Raw genomic sequence first — 19871 nt, 5'->3', positions numbered from 1 at the left:
TGCCGGGGCTGGCGGCGGTCTCTGTGGGTATGATGCAGCGTTTTGGGCTAAGAATAGCTCCATGGAAAGACTCAGCACCTAAGAATAGTCGGCCTTGGGCTGCTGCTGGGGGTGGGGGTTGAAGAAGGGAGGGCAGCTCCCCTGGGTGTTCCCCTCCTTCCTAAGGTGCAGGCTGCAATGGGAAGCATACCCAGAAGCAGGGCTGTTTTTGTGCCGGAACACACAGGAATGCAGTTCCAGCTGGCTTAGCATCAGGGGGTGTGGTCTAATATGCAAATACATTCCTGCTGGGCTTTTGCTAAAAAAAAACCCCATGTGTGTAACAATGGTGATGTTAGGGGGTGTGGTCTAATATGCTAATGAGTTCCACCTGGGTTTTTTCTACAAAAAAAGCCCTTCCCAGAAGAATGGAGGTCATTGTGATTTAGGGAAGATTGTCGGAGTCCCAGCAGAGATGGGAGGAGCAGATGTGTTCCAAGGGACTGAGCCAACTGGGCCCCACCTGGTTGACCCACTTTGGTCACTCCAGTGGCGCATTCCTCCTCCCCCAATTGGGGTGGTCCCAGTGCTGACTGACAAGCAGAGATTGGTGGGCAGGAAACAATTCAACCCACCCTGCCCTTGCCGGTTCTCCTCTCCAGGTGGGGCCTGGAGATCAACTAGAATTATAATTGATCTCCAGGTGACAGAGATCCGTTCCCCTGCTTTGGAAGGTGGACTCTGTGGTCCACTGAACTCCCTCTCCTCCCCAGGCTCCGCCCCCCCTCCCCAAATCTCCTGGAATTTCCCAACCCAGAGCTGGTATTCCTTCCAAGCCAGCTTTTCTTATAAATACATGACCTTCAGACTCCCTGCAGGTAGAAAGCAAGACTTGTGAGCAAGGTGAAGGGAAGATAATCTTTCTCCCTGCTGGGCTGGTTTTCTGTTTTTTTTAATGCAAATGAATGTTTAAAGCTGAAACAATCATTCTGCAGGGGGTAGGCCGGCCCAAGGGCAGGATTATCAGCTTATTTGGGACTTTAGTATCTTCTGTGTGACCTGCAGGACTTTATTGGAGCAGGAACACACAAGAGAGCCAGTTTGGTGTAGTGGTTAAGTGCACGGACTGTTATCTGGGAGAGCCAGGTTTGATTTCCCACTCCTCCACTTGCAGCTGCTGGAATGGCCTTGGGGGAGCCATAGCTCTCGCAGAGTTGTCCTTGAAAGGGCAGCTTCTGGGAGAGCTCTTTCAGCCCCACCCACCTCACAGGGTGTCTGTTGTGGGGGGAAGAAGATAAAGGAGATTGTGAGCCACTCTGAGATTCAGAGTGAAGGGTGGGATATAAATCCAGTATCATCTTCTTCTTCATCAGATGATGGAATGGGGCACGGTGAACAGAGCTACATATAGCTGGTGGGCAGTGGTTAAGAATGCAAAGTGGTGCAAAGTTAGTTTCCAGTGGCAAAATAGTGAAATTAACAAATTGAAAGGACATTTGATCCAGATAGCATTTGCGTGGGAAACCAATAAAACAGTAACACGTCAGAATGGGAGAATGATGGTGAGAGTGTCATAAGGCAATTGCATAATTCATCAGAGATGAGAACGGCAGTCTCATTGAACCATTGCTCACCAGCTATGTGTACCTCTGCTCACTGCACTCCATTGCCTCATGAGGTAGGCATGCATACGAAAGCTTACATAAAACTCTGTTGGTCTTAAAGGTGCTGCTGGACTCCTATTTTGTTCTATTGCTTTGGTTGCTTCAGATCAGCACAGCTGCCCACCTGAATCCCTTCTCCTCTCTCATCCACGTTTGCAAAATAGTTAATTACATCTTGTTTTAAGACATGCATTAGAGAAAGTAACCAAATACAGAAGAAAGCAAATATGGCCACATTAAATATAATGATGTTTGATTTGGTTTGAATTTGGGCAAGTTTGGGTGGGAGAGGCGCGGTAAGCAGGGTTCAGATTAGGCACCAATCTGGCTTCCTGCTGTCTGCTGTAAAGGGCTTTTGTCTTATTAGGTCTGGCAGATCCCAGATTATGTGCCGATGCGCAACATGACGGAGCCCATTGTCACATTGGAAGGGCATTCCAAGCGTGTGGGCATCCTCACCTGGCATCCGACAGCACGCAACATCCTACTTAGTGCAGGTGAGATCTGGTGGGAGAAAGGCAGGCCACCTGGCCAACTCTGATCAGAGGTCAAGGATAAGTCTTGGAGCCCACTGACAACACTTCATCCATCTTAAGGTTTTGTGTTCGTTTACAAGCCATCCCATCGCAGATAAACTCACTACACTCCAGAGTCCCAGTCTACCACAAGCACAAAGCCGGAACTAAAAGGGCATCTTGCTGGGAAACAGTGAGATTCTTCTGTATACATTTAAAAAAAACGTGTATGCAGGCTGGGACTTGAGAACACATTCTGGAACAAGTCCAGTCATTTTGAGGTCAGAAAAGCTGAGGCTGAGGATCTCTCATCCAGAAGAGAATCAGTGAATCCGTAGCACAGCTGATCTCTCAAGAAATTGAGCCAACCTGCACAATAACTGTTGAATCCGCTGCAGAGCATTCAAACCCCACATGGAACTGCTAATCTCTCATGCAAACACATGAAACCCAGGCATTTGCATTCCTTCCTTCCTTCCTTCCTTCCTTCCTTCCTTCCTTCCTTCCTTCCTTCCTTCCTTCCTTCCTTCCTTCCTTCCTTCCTTCCTTCCTTCCTTCCTTCCTTCCTTCCTTGTTTGATTCCCCACTCCTCCACTCGCACCTGCTGGAATGGTCTTGGGTCAGCCATAGCTTTTGCAGGAGCTGTCCTTGAAAGGGCAGCTGTAAAAGCTCTCTTAGCCCCACCTACCTCACAGAGTGTCTGATGTGGGGGAGGGGGAAGGTAAAGGAGATTGTGACTGCTCTGAGATTCAGAGTGTAGGGCAGGATTTAAATCCACTATCTCCTTCCTTCCCTCCCTCCCTCCCAATCTAATTACCCATCAGTCTGCAGCAGAACCAGTCTTACAAATACCATTCTCTGTTTCTGTCCTTTCATAGAAGCCACAGATGCAGGATATGTAGCCATTGCCAAAGTGATATCAGGATCAGCTGGCAGGGAAGACACAGAAAAACGGGAAGCCTTGGAAACTATCACTAGCTGTATTCACCTCAGCACAACATCAAAGAAAATACAAGATAAAGTTTCAATTGCCCCATACTCACATGCACACAGTATATCTGAGCAGGGAACTCCTTGGAATCTGCCCAACAAAACAGCATAGAGGAAGGTGTTTAGCCTGGCCAAAAGGAAAGCCTAATGCTACTTGGGGACAATCAGCTGATGGAAATAAGTTGGAAGGGTAAGAGGGGGCACAATACCGAAAAGCAGTGTAGAGTGCACTCTACGAACCCTACCCAATGCTTTTCTTGGGGCAGCAGGCATTTCTGCATTACCATATAAGTACTGTGCCTTTACTGTATCTCATGCCAAGCTTCCACACACACCCCCCAAAACTTCCAGGGTTCGGGGCTGTGCCAGTGTCCTCCTGCTGTGTTCCATTTCTCCTGTGGTGCAGTGTGGCCTTGGTGGGGGGAAGGAGGCTTGTGGGAGGAGAACAGTCCAGCTACTTGCAGAAGTAGGAGGACCGGCTGGCCACTGACTGCTTTTGGTCTTTTTCGCTTCCTTCTTCCAGGGGGAGACAGCGTGATCATCCTCTGGAATGTGGGTACTGGGGAGGCCCTCCTGACCCTGGACGACCTGCACACCGACCTCATCTACAGCGTCTGCTGGAATCGCAGCGGCAGCCTCTTCATCACCACCTGCAAGGACAAGCACTTGCGCGTCATAGACCCCCGGCAGCACCTCGTGGTGGCCGTGAGTCGTGGCTGCACGTGGGCTGGTCCAGCATGCGTGGGCAGGTCCCGCCGCTCGCTGCTTGCTTGGTCCCACCTCCAGGAGCCTCCTTACCCGAAGGCTAATTCCTAGGGATGCATGCCGGGGTTCGGAACCACAGGGACGTCCTGCCCCAAACATGTGAGATCTGATCGTCGACAATTCACTGCCAGCAGCTTTGGGGAGCACCTGTGCATGCTCCAGCATACCTTTCTGTTTGGGATTGCCTTTTTTTTTTTAATCAACATTGTTATTGGTAGGGCTTTTTTGTAGCAGGAACTCTTTTGCATATTAGGCCATGTAGCCAATCCTCCAAGAGCTTACAGGAGGCCCTGTACTAAAAGCCCTATAAGCTCTTGGAGGATTGGCTACATCAGGAGGGTGTGCCCTTATATGCAAAAAACAAAAAAAGCCCTGGTTATTGGTATCGTCTGGTTATTTCAGCACTTAGGCATTTTTTCCTGTGGAGACAGATCTCCTGTGGAGATAGATCGAGATGGGCAGCCATGCTAATCTGTCTGTAACAGTAGAAAAGAGCTAGAGTCCAGTAGCACCTTAAAGACGAAGAAAATTTGTGGTAGGGGAGGAGCTTGTGAGTCGTTGCTCAGTTCTTCATGGGGAGGGACGGTGGCTCAGTGGTAGAGCATCTGCTTGGGAAGCAGAAGGTCCCACATTCAATCCCTGGCATCTCCAAAAAAGGGTCCAGGCAAACAGGTGTGAAAAACCTCAGCTTGAGACCCTGGAGAGCTGCTGCCGGTTTGAGAAGACAATACTGACTTTGATGGACCAAGGATCTGATTCAGTATAAGGCAGCTTCATATGTTCATATATGTTCTTCAGATACAGTTACTAAGGGGTGGAATTCTAGCAGGAGCTCCTTTGCCTATTAGGCCACACCCCCTTGATGTAGCCAATCCTCCCAAGAGCTGACAAGAAATAACCTTGTAAGCTCTTGGAGGATTGACATCAGGGGGTGTGTGGCCTAATATACAAAGGAGCTCCTGCTAGAATTCTACCCCTGCAGTTACCTCTCCTATATTCCTTCATGTGGTCGGTCCCCTGTGACTATCGCTGTTCTGCCCACCAAAATTGTGCAGTCTCATCCCTCAGATATCGGTATCCAAGACTCACAAAAGCTCCTGCCCTGCTATAATTTTTTAAGGTGCTCCTGGATGCTGGCTCTTTCCCACGTCTTCCTTTGTTTTGGCCTTGCTTTCACTCTGCTACCTAAGGCCTTTTGGGGAGGCTTTCACAGAAAATGGTTAATTGACGTAGCTGCCTTAGTGGCCCTTATGACCCTTAAGAGGGCAGAAACGCAGGGTCTAATTTTGTAAAATGAAAACAATCTTGCTGTTGTATTAAGCTACAGTGATACGTCAGTTGCCAACTATATCCAGCATGTGGTTTAAAATCAGTGACATGTTGCTGTAATTAATGTGTTAATTGTGTTTTAGGATATATTTAGGATGTGTTTTTATTTTTGTAAAAGTACTAGAAAATGCCCTCCAGTGGTGTGGTGGGGGTGTGGCAGGGGGCTGAGGCTATCAAAATGGTGTCTCTGGGTGGAACCTGCAAAAAAATGGGCATTTTCCTGTCTGCACGGCCTGCAGATGTGTTGTTTTTCCCAAATGCTTGTATGAAATCAGGTTTGGGAAAGATTGGACATAAGCAGGAAACCTCTGGGTAGTGAACAATTAGGGGCCAGAGTTGTGTACACACTCAAAAACACAAGCAATGTTCCAAACTGGAGCAAAATCTCATGTAGAAACAACCTAAGAGAATAAAATCAAAAGGCACTTTTGCACCCCTTTCAGTCCACTTTGAATGCACTTTAGCGGTGGTCTGCAAGTAGGTTTTACCATTTCACACAGTAAAATTCAGTTGTGAAGCGCATTGGAAGTTGATTGGAAGTGCACTATTCAGCGTGTGTGAAAGTGCCAAAAGTTGCTTACCCTTCTTTTTTTGGAACAGCATAGTGTTAGATTCAATTTCAGTTAGTTTTTATGGAACCTGGAGACTCAGTGTCTTGATTTCAGAATCTTCTGCCAGCTTCCTTTCTGGTGGTTTAAGGAACATCAGACCGCTGGATGAGCATTCTAGTAGGGGTAGGTGCAAGCACCCCAAAATGTCATCTAGTGTTTGCCTGCCCTGAAATTAAATAAAAGCCACTTTGAACAACAAGGCAAGATATAAATATTTGTTTAGCAAACATACACACACACATACACATATATATGGCTTTTTTGTAGAAAAAGCCTAACAGGAACTCGTTTGCTTATTAGGCCACCTTAAAAAAGCCCTATATATATATATAGGGTTTTTTTAAAACAAAGTCATCCTTTGTGTTTGTGTGGATTATAGGAGTAAAACACCGAGACACATGAAATGCACCAAAACAAATGGGCACATAATTAAACTTGTTTCTGTTTCTTGGACTCAGAAACAGTTGCCCCCTACAAATTTTTAGATAGATAAAAGTTTCTGATGTGTACACTCAAATCTTCCACACTGAGAGTGCTTTGTGTTTGATCATCTTGCACACAAAGAAAAATGCATGTGACTGTTCTTTGTGACAAGCCGTCCGGGCATATGTGCGCTCAGCATTGTGGGTGGGCCAGATATGCCTTGTCTCCTTCCAGCCTCAGAGTGTTAGTGTGATCTTGCGTGACTGACCTGTACTAATAGCGGCCTGTGTGTTTCTATTTGGTCCTAACCCACTAACCGTCGGCCACGACTTCCAGGAGAAATTCAAGCCACACGATGGCGCTCGCCCGGTCCGGGCCATCTTCATGGCTGATGGTAAAATCTTCACAACTGGCTTCAGCAAGATGAGCGAGCGGCAGCTGGCACTTTGGGACTTGGTATGGCTTAGGATCTTCTGGTGCGAGGTTCTTGAGTGTGTGCTGCGCGCAGAGGCAGTGTGAGACGTGCTTCAGTGTGAGTTTTCCTGGCCTTCATGTCCCCAAGAGAACAGAGGATGAGGGGCAGAGCACGAAGATGAGCGTGCCCAGACAAAGCTGGGAACCCTATCAGGGTGGGGACACTGTCATGCTCAGCTAAAGCAACTTTGCCAGCGAGAGATGACAACCTGTGTGGAATCTTTCTTAGCCACATGTGCCTCTGTGGTGCATAAATGAAGGAGCCAATTTTTTGCCCAATTGTGGATGCTTCCTTTCCTGGTCACCCGGAAGCAGTTTCTGCTCACCCCAGGCGATCCAGTGAATCCCAGATTTTTTTGCCAGTTGAAGCCATATCACGAGTTCAGTTTGTTTATGGCTCTTGACCAGAGTTTGTATCATGGGCTTTCAAATGAAGCGCTGGCTGAATATGTCACTCTGTGTGGAGAGACAAATACTCTGTAGGAAAGCAAACAGTGCGTGCCATATGGTGGGGTCTCAGCTTTTGTCCTTTGGGACGCACCTCTAAGAAAGCAGCCATGGCAGAACTACTGGGAAGGAGGGGTGCTTTTCCCTCTGTGAAATCGGCCTTCACCTGCCTCGCTGCTGCTCAAGAGGTGACTCTCACCCGCTCCGCTCCTCCTCTCTCTTCCTTCCCTTCCTTCTCTACATGCCTAACTCTTTCTTTCCCCCCCCCTCCCTGCCCACCCAGGAGAGGTTTGCTCCTCACGAAGGGATGAGGCCCATGCGGGCCGTCTTCACCCGCGACGGACTCATCTTCACCACCGGCTTCACTCGCATGAGCCAGCGGGAGCTGGGCCTGTGGGATCCGGTACCAGGCTGCATGGAGTGAAGTGCCCCCCTCCCTGACTTGCTTTCTCCCTCCTTGGGAGCTCGGGCATCCTCCCTGGGCAGGTGTCAAAGCAGCACAGTCAGAGGTTTCATGCAGGTGCAAGCCCTACACCAAAGTAGAGGAGGGACGGTGGTTCAGGGGTAAAGCCTCTGCTTGGTAAGCAGAAGGTCCCAGGTTCAATCCCCGGAATCTCCAACTCAAAAGTGTCCAGGCAAAGAGGTGTGAAAAACCTCTGCTTGAGATCCTGAAGAGCCATTGCCAGTCTGAGTAGACAATACTGATTTTGAGGGACCAGGATCTGATTCAGTAGAAGGCAGCAATATGAAACATGAGTGCACATAGGCACTTAGACATAATCTCTATTCCCAGATGTTATTTGACTGTTTGGGGAATAGAGGTTATGTCTAAGTGCCTGCGTGCACTCTTATGTTTCATATTGCAGTCTGCTTAAGGTAGAAGCTTTGGAATATAGTGCCTTTTGTTCACATTTATATTGTTCATCTTAGATTATTTAGTAGCAGTGTCTACTCAGAAATAGAGGCCAAAAGGGTTTTCCCTATTACATATATATGTTTTGATAGTATAGTTTCACCCTGACATTTCTTCTATTATAGTCTTGCTTAAACTCAGGGAGTCCCCCTTTTTTTCTCTATAGTACCTACCCATCATGACACCACTTACTGTATTTTTCTTAATATAAGTACTGCTGGTTTCTGATCACCCCTTGTCCAGATGATGCTGAGCTCCCAGAGACTTGGAATGCTGTGGTTTTGTATTGATGTTTGGGGGGGGGGTTTGCAGAAGGGGGGAATTAGTAGTGCTTGCTGGGAGTGCTGTGACCCTGGGGGTGCTGAGCACAGAGATGCAGAGATCTGGCAGAGGCCCCATTCGGTGAATCAAGAGCTAGAGACTGAGCAGGAAGAGGTGAACAGATGGTCTGGGTTTTTTCCAAGAGACCCGTGAAGGGGAGGTTCTGTTTCTTATCTTATCCTGTTCTTCCACTCCTTCCCTAATCAAAGTGTTTCCATACACTGGGCACAGTGGGCACCACCCTTCCAAAGGAGAGATGTGCTGTAGAATGCCTAAGCACCATGCCTTGGCTGAGTTGTGCATTTGGCATATGCTCAGAAGCTCTCTCGTTGTTTCTTCACCCTGGTCATGCTTGGGGGGAGCCCAGGAGCAAAAGCACAAAAATCAGAGAAAGATGACCAAGAAGCAGCCCCGTAACTAGGGGCCGCAGGGGGAGGGGGCCCTTTAAATCGTGCAGGAGGCTGGTGACTGCTCCTGCCACCCCTCCTGCATAATTTAGATCCCACCAATCAGCTGGTTTCTGGGCCCTATAAGTGATACGGGAGGGGCAGCAGCTGCTCCTGGATGCCCCTCCCATGATTGAAATCACACAGGAGGGAGACAGCAGCTAGGGAGTGAGGGGGCCCCAAAACGGTCAGGGGGCCAGGCCCCGCGGGTCCCTGCTTAGCTACAGGTCTGCCGAAAAGGTGGAAGGTTTTAAGAACAACAACCAAAAAAGCATGCAAGTGTGTGTCTTCCGAGGGACCTGATTACTGGATCAGAGTAGATGGGTTTGGGGTGCCTTCCAACTTCACAGTGATCGTGGTACAGAGATGGTATAGCTAGCACAGGAGAGCTGAGCCTTCCTGGCTGGTCATCCCAGGGCTCATTGAGCAGGGCAGCCCTTGGGCTGAGAGGACGCAGTCTTGGAATTGTTGGCAGGAGGGTAACGGGGTGTGTGTGATTGTTGCACCTCCTGCTGGTAGCAGGCTGGCTTTGCCCTCTGTGCCCTGATGCCTTCCTTCCCTTTCCCTGCAGAAGAACCTGGAGGAACCCATCGCCCTCCAGGAAATGGACACCAGCAATGGGGTTCTCCTGCCCTTCTACGACCCTGATTCCAGTATAGTCTACCTGTGCGGCAAGGTAAAAGAGAGGGGATCGTGATGGGGGGAGGAGGATAGCTTGGGTGATGAACATGTGGAATTCACTGCCACAGGAGGTGGTGGCAGCTACAAGCATAGACAGCTTCAAGAGGGGATTGGATAAGCATAGGGAGCAGAGGTCCATCAGTGGCTATTAGCCACACCTTATCGTTGGAACTCTCTGTCTGGGGCAAGTGATGCTCTGTATTCTTGGTGCTTGGGAGGGGGCAACAATGGGAGGACTTCTAGTGTCCTGGCCCCACTGATGGACCTCCTGATGGCACCTGGGTTTTTTGTCCACTGTGTGACAGATTGTTGGACTCTGATGGGCCATTGGCCTGATACAACATGACTTCTCTTATGTTCTTTCTGGATATGCAGAGAAGCCGGCCCACTTCTCCTTTTCGGAACTCTTCTAGAGCAGGGGTGGCCAACGGTAGCTCTCCAGATGTTTTTTGCCTACAACTCCCATCAGCCCCAGCCAGCATGGCCAATGGCTGGGACTGACGGGCGTTGTGGGCAAAAAACATCTGGAGAGCTACCGTTGGCCACCCCTGTTCTAGAGTGCTGGCTTTGGTAGCAGGGCTGCCAGGCTCCAGGGGACACCTGGAGATTTCCAGCTATTACAAATGCTCTCCAGGTGACCAAGATGAGTTCCTCTGGAGAAAATGGCTACTTTGGAGGGCAGATTCTGTGCCAGTATGCCTTCTGAGGTCCCTCCCTTCCCCGAACCCTAGGCTCCTGAGGGCTCCAGGTATTTCCTGACCAGGAGCTGGCAACCCTGGTAACAGTTTGTATTCCCTTTCGCGACATTTCTGTGCATAGATCCTAGGAAATGGCGACAAGGTCTAGGAAACAGTTAAACCACAAAAAGAGGGGAAGAGAAACTAAACCGACCAAGCAAAAACCTCCAAAGGAAGTTTAAAATATTGAGAGGCCAAAGGTTAAAAACATCAATAGTTATAGACAAAAGGACACGTTTATTACAAAAACATTTTGTAGGGCCCAAATGAAGCTTCATAAAATCATCAAAGTGACAGAAGCACATCAATGATACATGTGTGACCTGATACGTTTTGGCCTGCAGAGGCCTTCTTCAGAGGTCAAACTGCAAATTTTTATATACGACAAAGTCTGTTTTTCAGAAGGCCACAAACATATCTGGCCTTATGTCAGCAACACATACAGCAAATAGTAATGCCATAGTGTCCCTCCCAGTTTAGCCAGCTTCAATTCCCTCTCAGCATTCTCATTTTAGCAAGGCTTATCCGAGTGGTAAAAATTAGGTCTCCTTTTCTACAGCTCACCCGCAGCACACCTCTGGATAACGAGGCGCTCTTTGTAGCCTTCACTGCCATTGGAGAAGGGGTGCTTAACACTTCCTTCCTTGTCTCCTGTGAGCTGCTGTTACTGCTGTTTCCTTTATCCTCTGGATTTCCTCCCCTTTGAGCTGACTGACTGCCCTGTCTCTTGGCAGGTTGATACTGCGAAACAGGATAGTCTCAGCATCTTGGGCCTTAGAAGAGGAAGTGGGTGGCATTTGTGCTAAAGTAGCTCCAGTAGGCCTGGCCTGCCGCTAGACAAGCTAGGCAATTGCCTAGGGCGCTGGCCTTCTGAGGGTGTCAGATTGGGCGCCCATGCAATTTGGTGACATTATCAGTGCGGGGGGGGGGGGTGCCAGAAGTTAGCCTTGCCTGGGGTGCCAGACAGTCTCAGGCCAGCTGAGTTCCAGACCTGTGTTTCCTCTAAGCTGAGGTAGTGTGAGCTAGCTCACAGTTTTTTAGCCTCTGGCTCACACATTTCTGTCTTAGCTCAGGAAGGATGGCCCCAGAGCAAACTAATTGATGCAGCAGCTCACAACTTCAATGCCAGTAGCTCACAAAGCGGAGTTTTTGCTCGCAAGGCTCCATGGCTTAGAGGGAGTATTGCTCCAGATGCCAGCAATTGCTGGTCTGATGCTGTTTTGAGAAATGACTCTTTCCTGCCTTTTGTTGTTGTCTGCTTTCTTGGATAAGATGTCCCTGAGGATTATTGATGGGTCTTGCATCCCCAAACTGGAACTGTTGATTGGGAAAGTTCCCTGGTTGCTGTCACTGGCAGGAACAACCTCTTTCCATTTCCTGATGGGGAGGGGAGTTCCTCCAGTACAGCATGCAAGGGCGGTTCAGTGCCTTTTCCAAAAGAACCTCTCCTTGGCGAGAATTCCCTTCTTCCATGGAGACAGAATTGCGAGTTGGGCACTGCTCCTTTCTCTGCACGCTGATCTCTAGACATGCTGGTTTTGTTTCCTGGGCCTTTCATTTGGCAGCAAGAATCTTGAGTGTGATTAGGGAGCTTAGAAGTCCTCAGCAGGCTTTCAAAGCCAGATAGTATTTTGTTAACATCTTTACACCTGGAAAAAGAAAGTGTCCATGTCAATTTCTTCGTCAACATGAATTGCTGAGACGGTCTCTGGTGAGGCTGATTCTCCCAAAATCTAAAAATGTGTTCTTGGGGTGGGAGAGGGGGACAGCAGTGATGCTCTGTATTTTTGGTGTTTTGAGGGGGGGGCAACAGTGAGAGGGCTTCTAGGGTTCTGGCCCCATTGGTGGACCTTCTGATGGCGCCTGGTTTGGATGGGCCGTTGGCTTGATCCAATGTGATGTCTCTTATGCTTAAAATCGGGCCGGGCCTTTTCTATTACGGCCCCCTCCTGGTGGAACCAGCTGCCGGAAGAGGTGAGGGCCCTGCGGGACCTCGCCCAGTTCCGCAGGGCCTGTAAGACAACCCTCTTCCGGCTGGCCTATGACTAGCTGGTACAAGAAACAAGAAACTGAGTATAGTTACACTGAATGTCTGCTGTCCCTAATGTTTTAAATGTTTTAAATGGTCTAATATTTTAAATGGTTTAATGTTTTAAAACTTAAATGTATTATTATTCTAATGTTTTATGCTTAAATGTTATTTATGCCAGATTTCTGTGAGCCGCCCTGAGCCACTTGTTGGGAAGGGTGGGATATAAATAATAAAATAAATAAATAAATAAATAAATGTTCTTATGTTTCAGACAGAGCCTGCCCAGGAGAATAGGTGGGGTTTATGTCAGTCTGGGGTCTCCTTTAGAATATTTATTTATTTGGGAAATGTCTATGCCACCCGTATAGAGAACCTGCTCCCGGCAGCTTTAATGTAAAACATGATTTTTAAAAAATCATATAAAGTTATTAAAACCCAGTGTTTAAAAACATAGAGCTTAAACAGGATAAAACATGGAGCAGGTTTTAAAGGGCCTTGCATGTGATGATTTTTTAAAATAAATAATAACCCGTTTGATTAAAGGCCTGAGTAAATAGATGCATTTTGACCTGGCATGTAGAGCAGGGGCCAGGCAAGCCCTAAGGGGATAGGCATGTCACAGGGAAGGTGCCATCGCTGGAAAGGCCCTGTCTCTGGTCTCTGCCTGCCTCACCTCTGAAGGCAGGGGCCCAGAGTGGCAGGCTTTGTGCAAAATCTGGCAGGCTAGGCAGTATGGGAAACTCTCTGCTCACGACCTGAGTTCGATCCCGGCGGAAGCTGGGTTCAGGTAGCCAGCTCGAGGTTGACTCAGCCTTCCATCCTTCTGAGGTCGGTCAAATGAGTACCTGGCTTGTTGGTGGGAAAGTGTAGATGACTGGGGAAGGCAATGGCAAACTACCCCGTAAAAAAGTCTGCCGCGAAAACATCGTGATGTGACGTCACCCCAGAGTCGGAAATGACTGGTGCTTGCACAGGGAACTGCCTTGACCTTTTTAGGCGGTATGGGAGGAGACAGTCCTTTGGGTACCCTGGCTGCAAGCTTGTTTAGGGTCTTATAGGTAAGAACTGGCGCTTTGAATTGTACCCGGACGTGACGTAAAGGGCTCTGGAGGTATTTGCCTGTCCTTTGGGTTGCACCACTGCGACCCACCCATCTCCTCCTTGTGTCTCCTTGCAGGGGGACAGCAGCATTCGATATTTCGAGATCACAGACGAAGCCCCCCTACGTCCACTACCTGAGCACCTACAGCAGCAAAGAACCCCAGCGAGGCATGGGCTTCATGCCCAAGAGGGGACTCGACGTCAGCAAGTGTGAAATCGCAAGGTAAAGGATGGACTGAAGCCAGGGGCAGTGGCCAGGTTTGGGGTGGGGGGGATCATACTGGCGAAGATGTTACCATGGCTGTCTCCCCCCTCTTTTAAAAAACATGTACTTGATATGTAAATCTGGCACCAGGTCACTCACCAACAAGGCTTTCTTTGTAGCAGGAACTCCTTTGCATATTAGGCCACACACCCCTGATGTAGCCAATCCTCTTGGAGCTTAGAGGGCTCTTAGTCCAGGGCCTACTGTAAACTCCAGGAGGATTGGCTACATCAGGGAGGTGTGGCCTAACATGCAGAGGAGTTCCTGCTACAAAAAAAGCTCTGCTCACCAGTATTTCCCTTGGTGCCCATCAAGCTTTTCAGAAAGTGGGTGGAGCCATTGCAAGGCAAGGCTTGTTATTGGCTGCCCTTGTGCCAATGAAAGAGCATGAGCAACTGGGCTCTCCTTACTCAGCCTGCAGTTCAATTCCTGGCTCAGGATTTCCTTCTTCCCAGAAGGTGTGAGGAGAGTGAGGCATTCAGTTTGGCTCTGTCTCCTGAGGCAGCTGTTTGGAGTTTGGCTCAGCCTCCCATGGAAGCCATTTCAGGGTGGGGCTCGCCATGCCCTATCATAATTAGAAAGCTGCCTGCAGCTTCAAAAAGGTTGGGGACTTTTGATGTCAATGTATTATTTATTAACTTTTACAATAATGGTTTCTTTGCTGAGCTGCAGCATCGTCATTGCCAACAAGCAGGTATTGGTAGAGCAGCTCAGCCAGATAACGTCAGGTGACATAAGTAGCCAATCAGGCCCTGTCTGGCCCTATAAACCCCTTGACTGTGGCCTAGCTCTCAAAGCTCCCACCGCCCTGTCGGCCACCTTGGAGAAGGCATTTGTCTCTTTAAATCACTTCTCCAAGCCAAGCCAGTTGGTGGCTCCAAGCCAGTTGGTGGCTCCCCCTCCTCATCTATTTTCTTCCCTCCCTCCCTCCCTCCCTCCCTCCCTCCCTCCCTCCCTCCCTCCCTCCCTCCCTTCCTTCCTTCCTTCCTTCCTTCCTTCCTTCCTTCCTTCCTTCCTTCCTTCCTTCCTTCCTTCCTTCCTTCCTTCCTTCCTTCCTTCCTCCCTCCCTCCCTCCCTCCCTCCCTCCCTCCCAACATTCTGTCTTCCTTCCTTCCTTCTGACATTTATGTCTTGCGGCTCTCAAGCATCTGACATTTACATTAAGCAAGTCTGGCTACCCCTGTGCCACAAGGATGTCCCCTCTATCTCAGACCACTTCTCTGGCTTTGCCTTCTTCCAGTGGAGCTGGCTTCTTCTGCCTTTTCTCAGTGTCAGGTGAAATGGAGTCTCTCAGCCTCTCCTGACAGAAGGCTTACTGGCTCAGAAGAGGCTTCCCGTTGTCTCTCTGCATGCCGCTCCTCCTCTCCCTCCAATCAGGATTTCAGTGAACCAGTGCCTCTGATTGTGGGTAATTCTTACCATAAAGCTGAAGTGAAGTTCGGTTATCAAAAAGTTGTCTCCCTCTTCTAGTAGAAGCAGTAAGATGCCCAAGTCTGACTGCCAGGGTCCCCAGTTAGAAACCCTGAGGCACCACTCCTCCAGGAGGGATCGGGGCAAGGCATCCCTTCCAGAAGAAGCCCCTCGGAGACCAGCCACAGAATCAATGGCCATGCCCACCCCATAACCTCACGCTGTGTGCCTCTTCCTTTCCTCCCACAACCTAGGTTTTACAAGCTGCACGAACGCAAATGTGAGCCCATTGTTATGACTGTGCCACGAAAGGTGAGTTATTTGGGGAATGTGGGCACGCACACACATTGGATGTGGGAGTTAAGAGTCCCAAACACTGACAGGCCGGGCTTTTTTTGTATCAGGACCTCTTTTGCATATTAGGCCACACCCCTCTAGTGTAGCCAATCCTCCTGGAGCTTACAGAAGGCCCTGTACTAAGAGCCCGGTAAGCTCTTGAAGGATTGGCTACACAAGAGGGGTGTGGCCTAATATGCAAAGGAGGTCCTGCTACAAAAAATAAAAAAGCCCTTCTGACAGGGCAGTGTGTAGTTGTTTAGGGGGCATGAGTTTGTACTACATCATGTGTGCTTGGGTTGTGGCATTGTGTGTACGGATATGTGGACGGGTCCAGTTGTGTTGTAGCATGGTTCAGAGAAATGCTCTTAATTTGTCTTTACCTAATTTCTTCTTGAAAGCCAACAACCCGTTTATTTCCATCTTTTTAGGAATGTGGAGTCTCTGTCTAACCAATCCCATCTTGATAAGAGAGAGATTGAAAGAGAGGAGGGGCAGGGAGGGAGGTTCTGCAGATTCTCACTCTGTAGATGCTCAGAGGCAGGTATTATCTTCCCAAGCCGCCTTATCCTGCCAGAGCTCCACCTTGTTCCGTGTAGCATAAAACAACTGCAAGGGCTTAGCAAAAGAGTGCATTGATTTCTCTGCAAAGAGAAATCCCTTTTTAAAAAGAGAGTAAGGGGAGTCAGTGGCTTTATTTAAAAAAATAAAGTGCAGTGGCTTTATTTAAAAAAATAAAGTGCATTTACTCTTGTAGTGTTTTTTGCAACTGTGTAATGAGAGCACCACCTACTGGCTGTTAAATGAGTTGTTGGGAAAAACCTTTTCAGTGAGGCTTTTTATGTCATGAGTTAATGGAGATGTCGTTGCCCCTTTGTGAAGTTTTGGCCATTTGTCTTTGCACATAGCTGTGCAAAGTAGATAAGAAAACGCATTTCAGTCTTACATGGTCTACTATCCCCGCCCTCCCCCCCTCCCCGCCACTAGAACTCCCGTAATGCATATTAAGTCAGGGTGCCATTATGTGCTGTGGCCAGCAAGAACTGGGTCATGGGTGCACAGTCAAACTCCCAGACGGATGTGCATTGGGGAACTCTCCTTTAAAAGTACTCTTTTGCTCAAAGCTGCCAGGGAGAGTTGCAAAGGGGGAGGAGTTTCCCAAGTTCTCTCCTCCTTCCTTCTGTCACCAGCAGAAAGTGAGGGGGCGGCTTTTTGCCCTGGTTCTCTGGCTTCACATGTCTTTCCAGCATTCTTCATAGGACTCTCAGAAGAAGACGACTACAAATTTATACCTCGCCCTTCTTTCTGAATCAGAGACTAAGAGCAGCTTACAATCTCCTATATCTTCTCCCCCCACAACAGACACTCTGTGAGATGGGTGGGGCTGAGAGGGCTCTCACAGCAGCTGCCCTTTCAAGGACAACCTCTGCCAGAGCTATGGCTGACACAAGGCCATTCCAACAGCTGCAAGTGGAGGAGTGGGGAATCAAACCCGGTTCTCCCAGATAAGAGTCCAGGCACTTAACCATCACACCAAACTGGCACTAAGTGGTCCTCTGTACAGTGAAGAGTGGGTCGCTGATGAGCCACAGTCCACCTTGTGCTTTCTTCTGCTGTCATCCACTTACTGCTGACCCTTAGAGGGACTCTTCGGGGTTTCTCATTCTGAATACTCCCCATCACCACCATTCAGCGTAGGATTCACATCAGCCTAGGAAACTGGGTCTGGGATAGCTCGATCTCATCAGCTCTTGGAAGCCAAGCAAGGTCAGCCCCAGTTAATATTTGGATGGGAGATCACCAAGGACATTTAGGGTCTCTGGGCAGAGGCAGGCTACGGCAATCTCCTTCTGAAGTCTCTTGCCTTGAAAATCCTGCAGATTCACCATAAGTCAGCTGTGACGTGGCGACTCTTTCCACACACACAGGAAGAAGATATTGGATTTCTATCCCGCCCTATACTCTGAATCTCAGAACGGTCACAATCTCCTTTACCTTCCTCCCCCACAATTTATGCCCTGCGAGGTAGGTGGGGCTGAGAGAGCTCTCCCAGAAGCTGCCCTTTCAAGGACAGCTCTGCGAGAACTGTGGCTGACCCAAGGCCCTTCCAGCAGCTGCAAGTGGAGGAGTGGGGAATCAAACCCGGTTCTCCCAGATAAGAGTCCGCACTACACCAAACTGGAAATTGAGAAGGGCAGCAAGCCTGGGCTTGTTGAGAAGACAAACCCACTTTCTAGATGTCAGAGTCAGAAGACAGGCGGTGGGAGTGTGATCCCAAGAGAGGCTCCTAAGCCCTTTGCTCCTCTTCCCATATTCCTCCACTAGTCTGACCTCTTCCAAGACGACCTGTATCCCGACACACCGGGCCCTGAGCCGGCCCTAGAGGCAGATGATTGGCTGTCAGGCAAGGACGCAGAGCCCATCCTGATCTCCCTTCGCGACGGCTATGTCCCTGTCAAAAACCGGGAGCTCAAAGTCACCAAGAAAAATATCCTGGATAGTAGACCCCCCACAGGGCCACGCCGGAGCCAGTCCACTTGTGACTCCAATTTTACGGTGAGTTTATCCACTGGCTTAATCCATGGGGGTGTGAGGTTGGTGGTGGAGGGGGTGAATTTTGGGGCTGTAAAGGCTTATTGGGTCTGTTAGTTCTGGGAGTGGCCTTGAATCGCCCCTGAGACACCATCAAGCAAGGCTGTATCACCAACTGGGGGCAGTAAGTGCAAAATGGCCTTCCAGGCATGCTGGTACTGCTCAATTAACGCTAATGTGCTCAATCAAAGAATGAGGGTGTTGATTCTTTGGGCTTGCCCATAAAACCTTAGTGGTTTTCTAACAAGGGGGGGCAGATTTCTGAGTTCTTGAGCGACGTTCCAGTCCAAGAGCAGCATGCAAACTGCCTGGCAAACTCCTTTGTGAAGCAAACCTGAAATGAAACGAAACAAAACTCTGGGCAAATGTGGATTTTCTTAGAATCTCTCCATTTCTCCCCCACTCAGTTTAGCATCTGAAAAGTTCACTGTTCACTTTTGAATTACAAGCGTATTTTATAAAGTTGTCTTTGCAACACAGGAACAGTTTGCCAGAATCAGTGTTTGCCCTGGAATTTCTAAAATAAAACCTATATCCAACAATATCCTATAATTAGAGGGGAATGGGGGGAACTGATTTAGGGAAATGCAGGGCTGTTTTTGACCAGGAACATGTTCTGGCTGGCTTAGTGTCAGGGGGTGTGGCCTAATATGTAAATAAGCTCCTGCTGGGCTTTTTCTACAAAAAAGCCCTTTGTGAATAATGGTGACAACAGAAGGTGTGGCCTAATATGAAAATGAGTTCCTGCTGGACTTTTTCTACCAAAAAAGCCCTCTAAGAGTTTGCTTTAGAATCCCCCCCCTGCCAAATGTTTTCCCCAATCTTGACCAGACTTGGGGGGGGGGGGGAGTTGAGGTTGGGACCATAACCAGGACTTAAAAAAAAAAAAAAAAAAAGCAGGAACGCAGTTCTGGCTGGCTTGGCTTTGGAGGGTATGGCTTAATATGCAAATGAGCTCCTGCTGGGCTTTTTCTACAAAAAAGCCCTGTGTGAAACAATGGTGATGTCAGGGGGTGTGGCCTAATATGCAAGTGAGTTCCTGCTGGACCTTTTCTTTTTTTAAAGCCCCATGTGCAACAATGGTGATGTAAGGGGGTGTGGCCTAATATGCAAATGAGTTCCTGCTGGGCTTTTTCTACACCCCCCCATGTAAAACAGTGGTGATGTCTGGGGGGTGTGTCCTAATATGCAAATGAGTTCCTGCTGGACCTTTTCTTTTTAAAAAAAGCCCTGACCAAAACTGTTGCTCAGCTTCTTCCTTCCTGCTCTCTTTGCAGCACTCTGCCCTGGAGGAGCTGCTGGAGGAAATCCGCTCCTTGCGGCAAACGGTCCTGAACCATGAGAAGCGAATCTCCGACCTGGAAAACAAACTGTGCCAGTTCACAAACGGAACGGACGACTAGAGTCCTCCAGTGGCGCATGGCCCGCCCCCTCTGGAGACCCGGATTCCGCTCCCCCCTGCCCCCGCCCCTGGCATTTTCCTCCAGGCGTCTCAACAGCTTTCTTTATCCATGGCCCAACAGACACTTGTCGGGACCCCTGCTGGGAATGCCCCTTGGGGGGCGAGGGTGTCATTTTTCTCTCTGTCCAGAGAACGCAAGACCCCCATCCTCCGCCCCCAACTTCTTGGCTTGGAATCTGTCTTGGGTTCTGCGCACAAGCTGGGTCTTGCTGGAGAGAGGGCGCAGGCCATCTTTGGGACACCTCTTTGGTATGTGTGGGGGGGTGGGGGAGGGAGGCCTGCTCCTAACCCCTCAAGAGGCCATCCAGGGGCCCGGTCCCCCATGGATAGAGGGCAGATTGGCCTGCTAGCCCTCTCTAATCCATTCGCTCTCTTCCC

The 19871-nt window shown here is 49.1% G+C and overlaps 1 protein-coding gene across 1 annotated transcript in view; it reads left to right on the top strand.

Moving 5' to 3' along the window:
- Nucleotides 1–19487, top strand: part of CORO6 (coronin 6) — a 34832-nt gene extending 15345 nt beyond the window's left edge. The window contains 9 exon segments of the mRNA XM_060259369.1: nucleotides 2011–2140; nucleotides 3672–3853; nucleotides 7481–7600; nucleotides 9449–9553; nucleotides 13505–13543; nucleotides 13545–13651; nucleotides 15358–15415; nucleotides 17765–17995; nucleotides 19309–19487. Coding sequence (XP_060115352.1) covers nucleotides 2011–2140; nucleotides 3672–3853; nucleotides 7481–7600; nucleotides 9449–9553; nucleotides 13505–13543; nucleotides 13545–13651; nucleotides 15358–15415; nucleotides 17765–17995; nucleotides 19309–19434 — 1098 coding nt within the window. The 3' untranslated portion in view covers nucleotides 19435–19487.
- Nucleotides 19488–19871: the final 384 nt, after the last annotated feature.

Source organism: Heteronotia binoei, chromosome 18 (genome assembly GCF_032191835.1).
Source record: "Heteronotia binoei isolate CCM8104 ecotype False Entrance Well chromosome 18, APGP_CSIRO_Hbin_v1, whole genome shotgun sequence".
NCBI lineage: Eukaryota > Metazoa > Chordata > Lepidosauria > Squamata > Gekkonidae > Heteronotia > Heteronotia binoei.
This window is presented reverse-complemented; position numbering and strand designations above follow the sequence as displayed.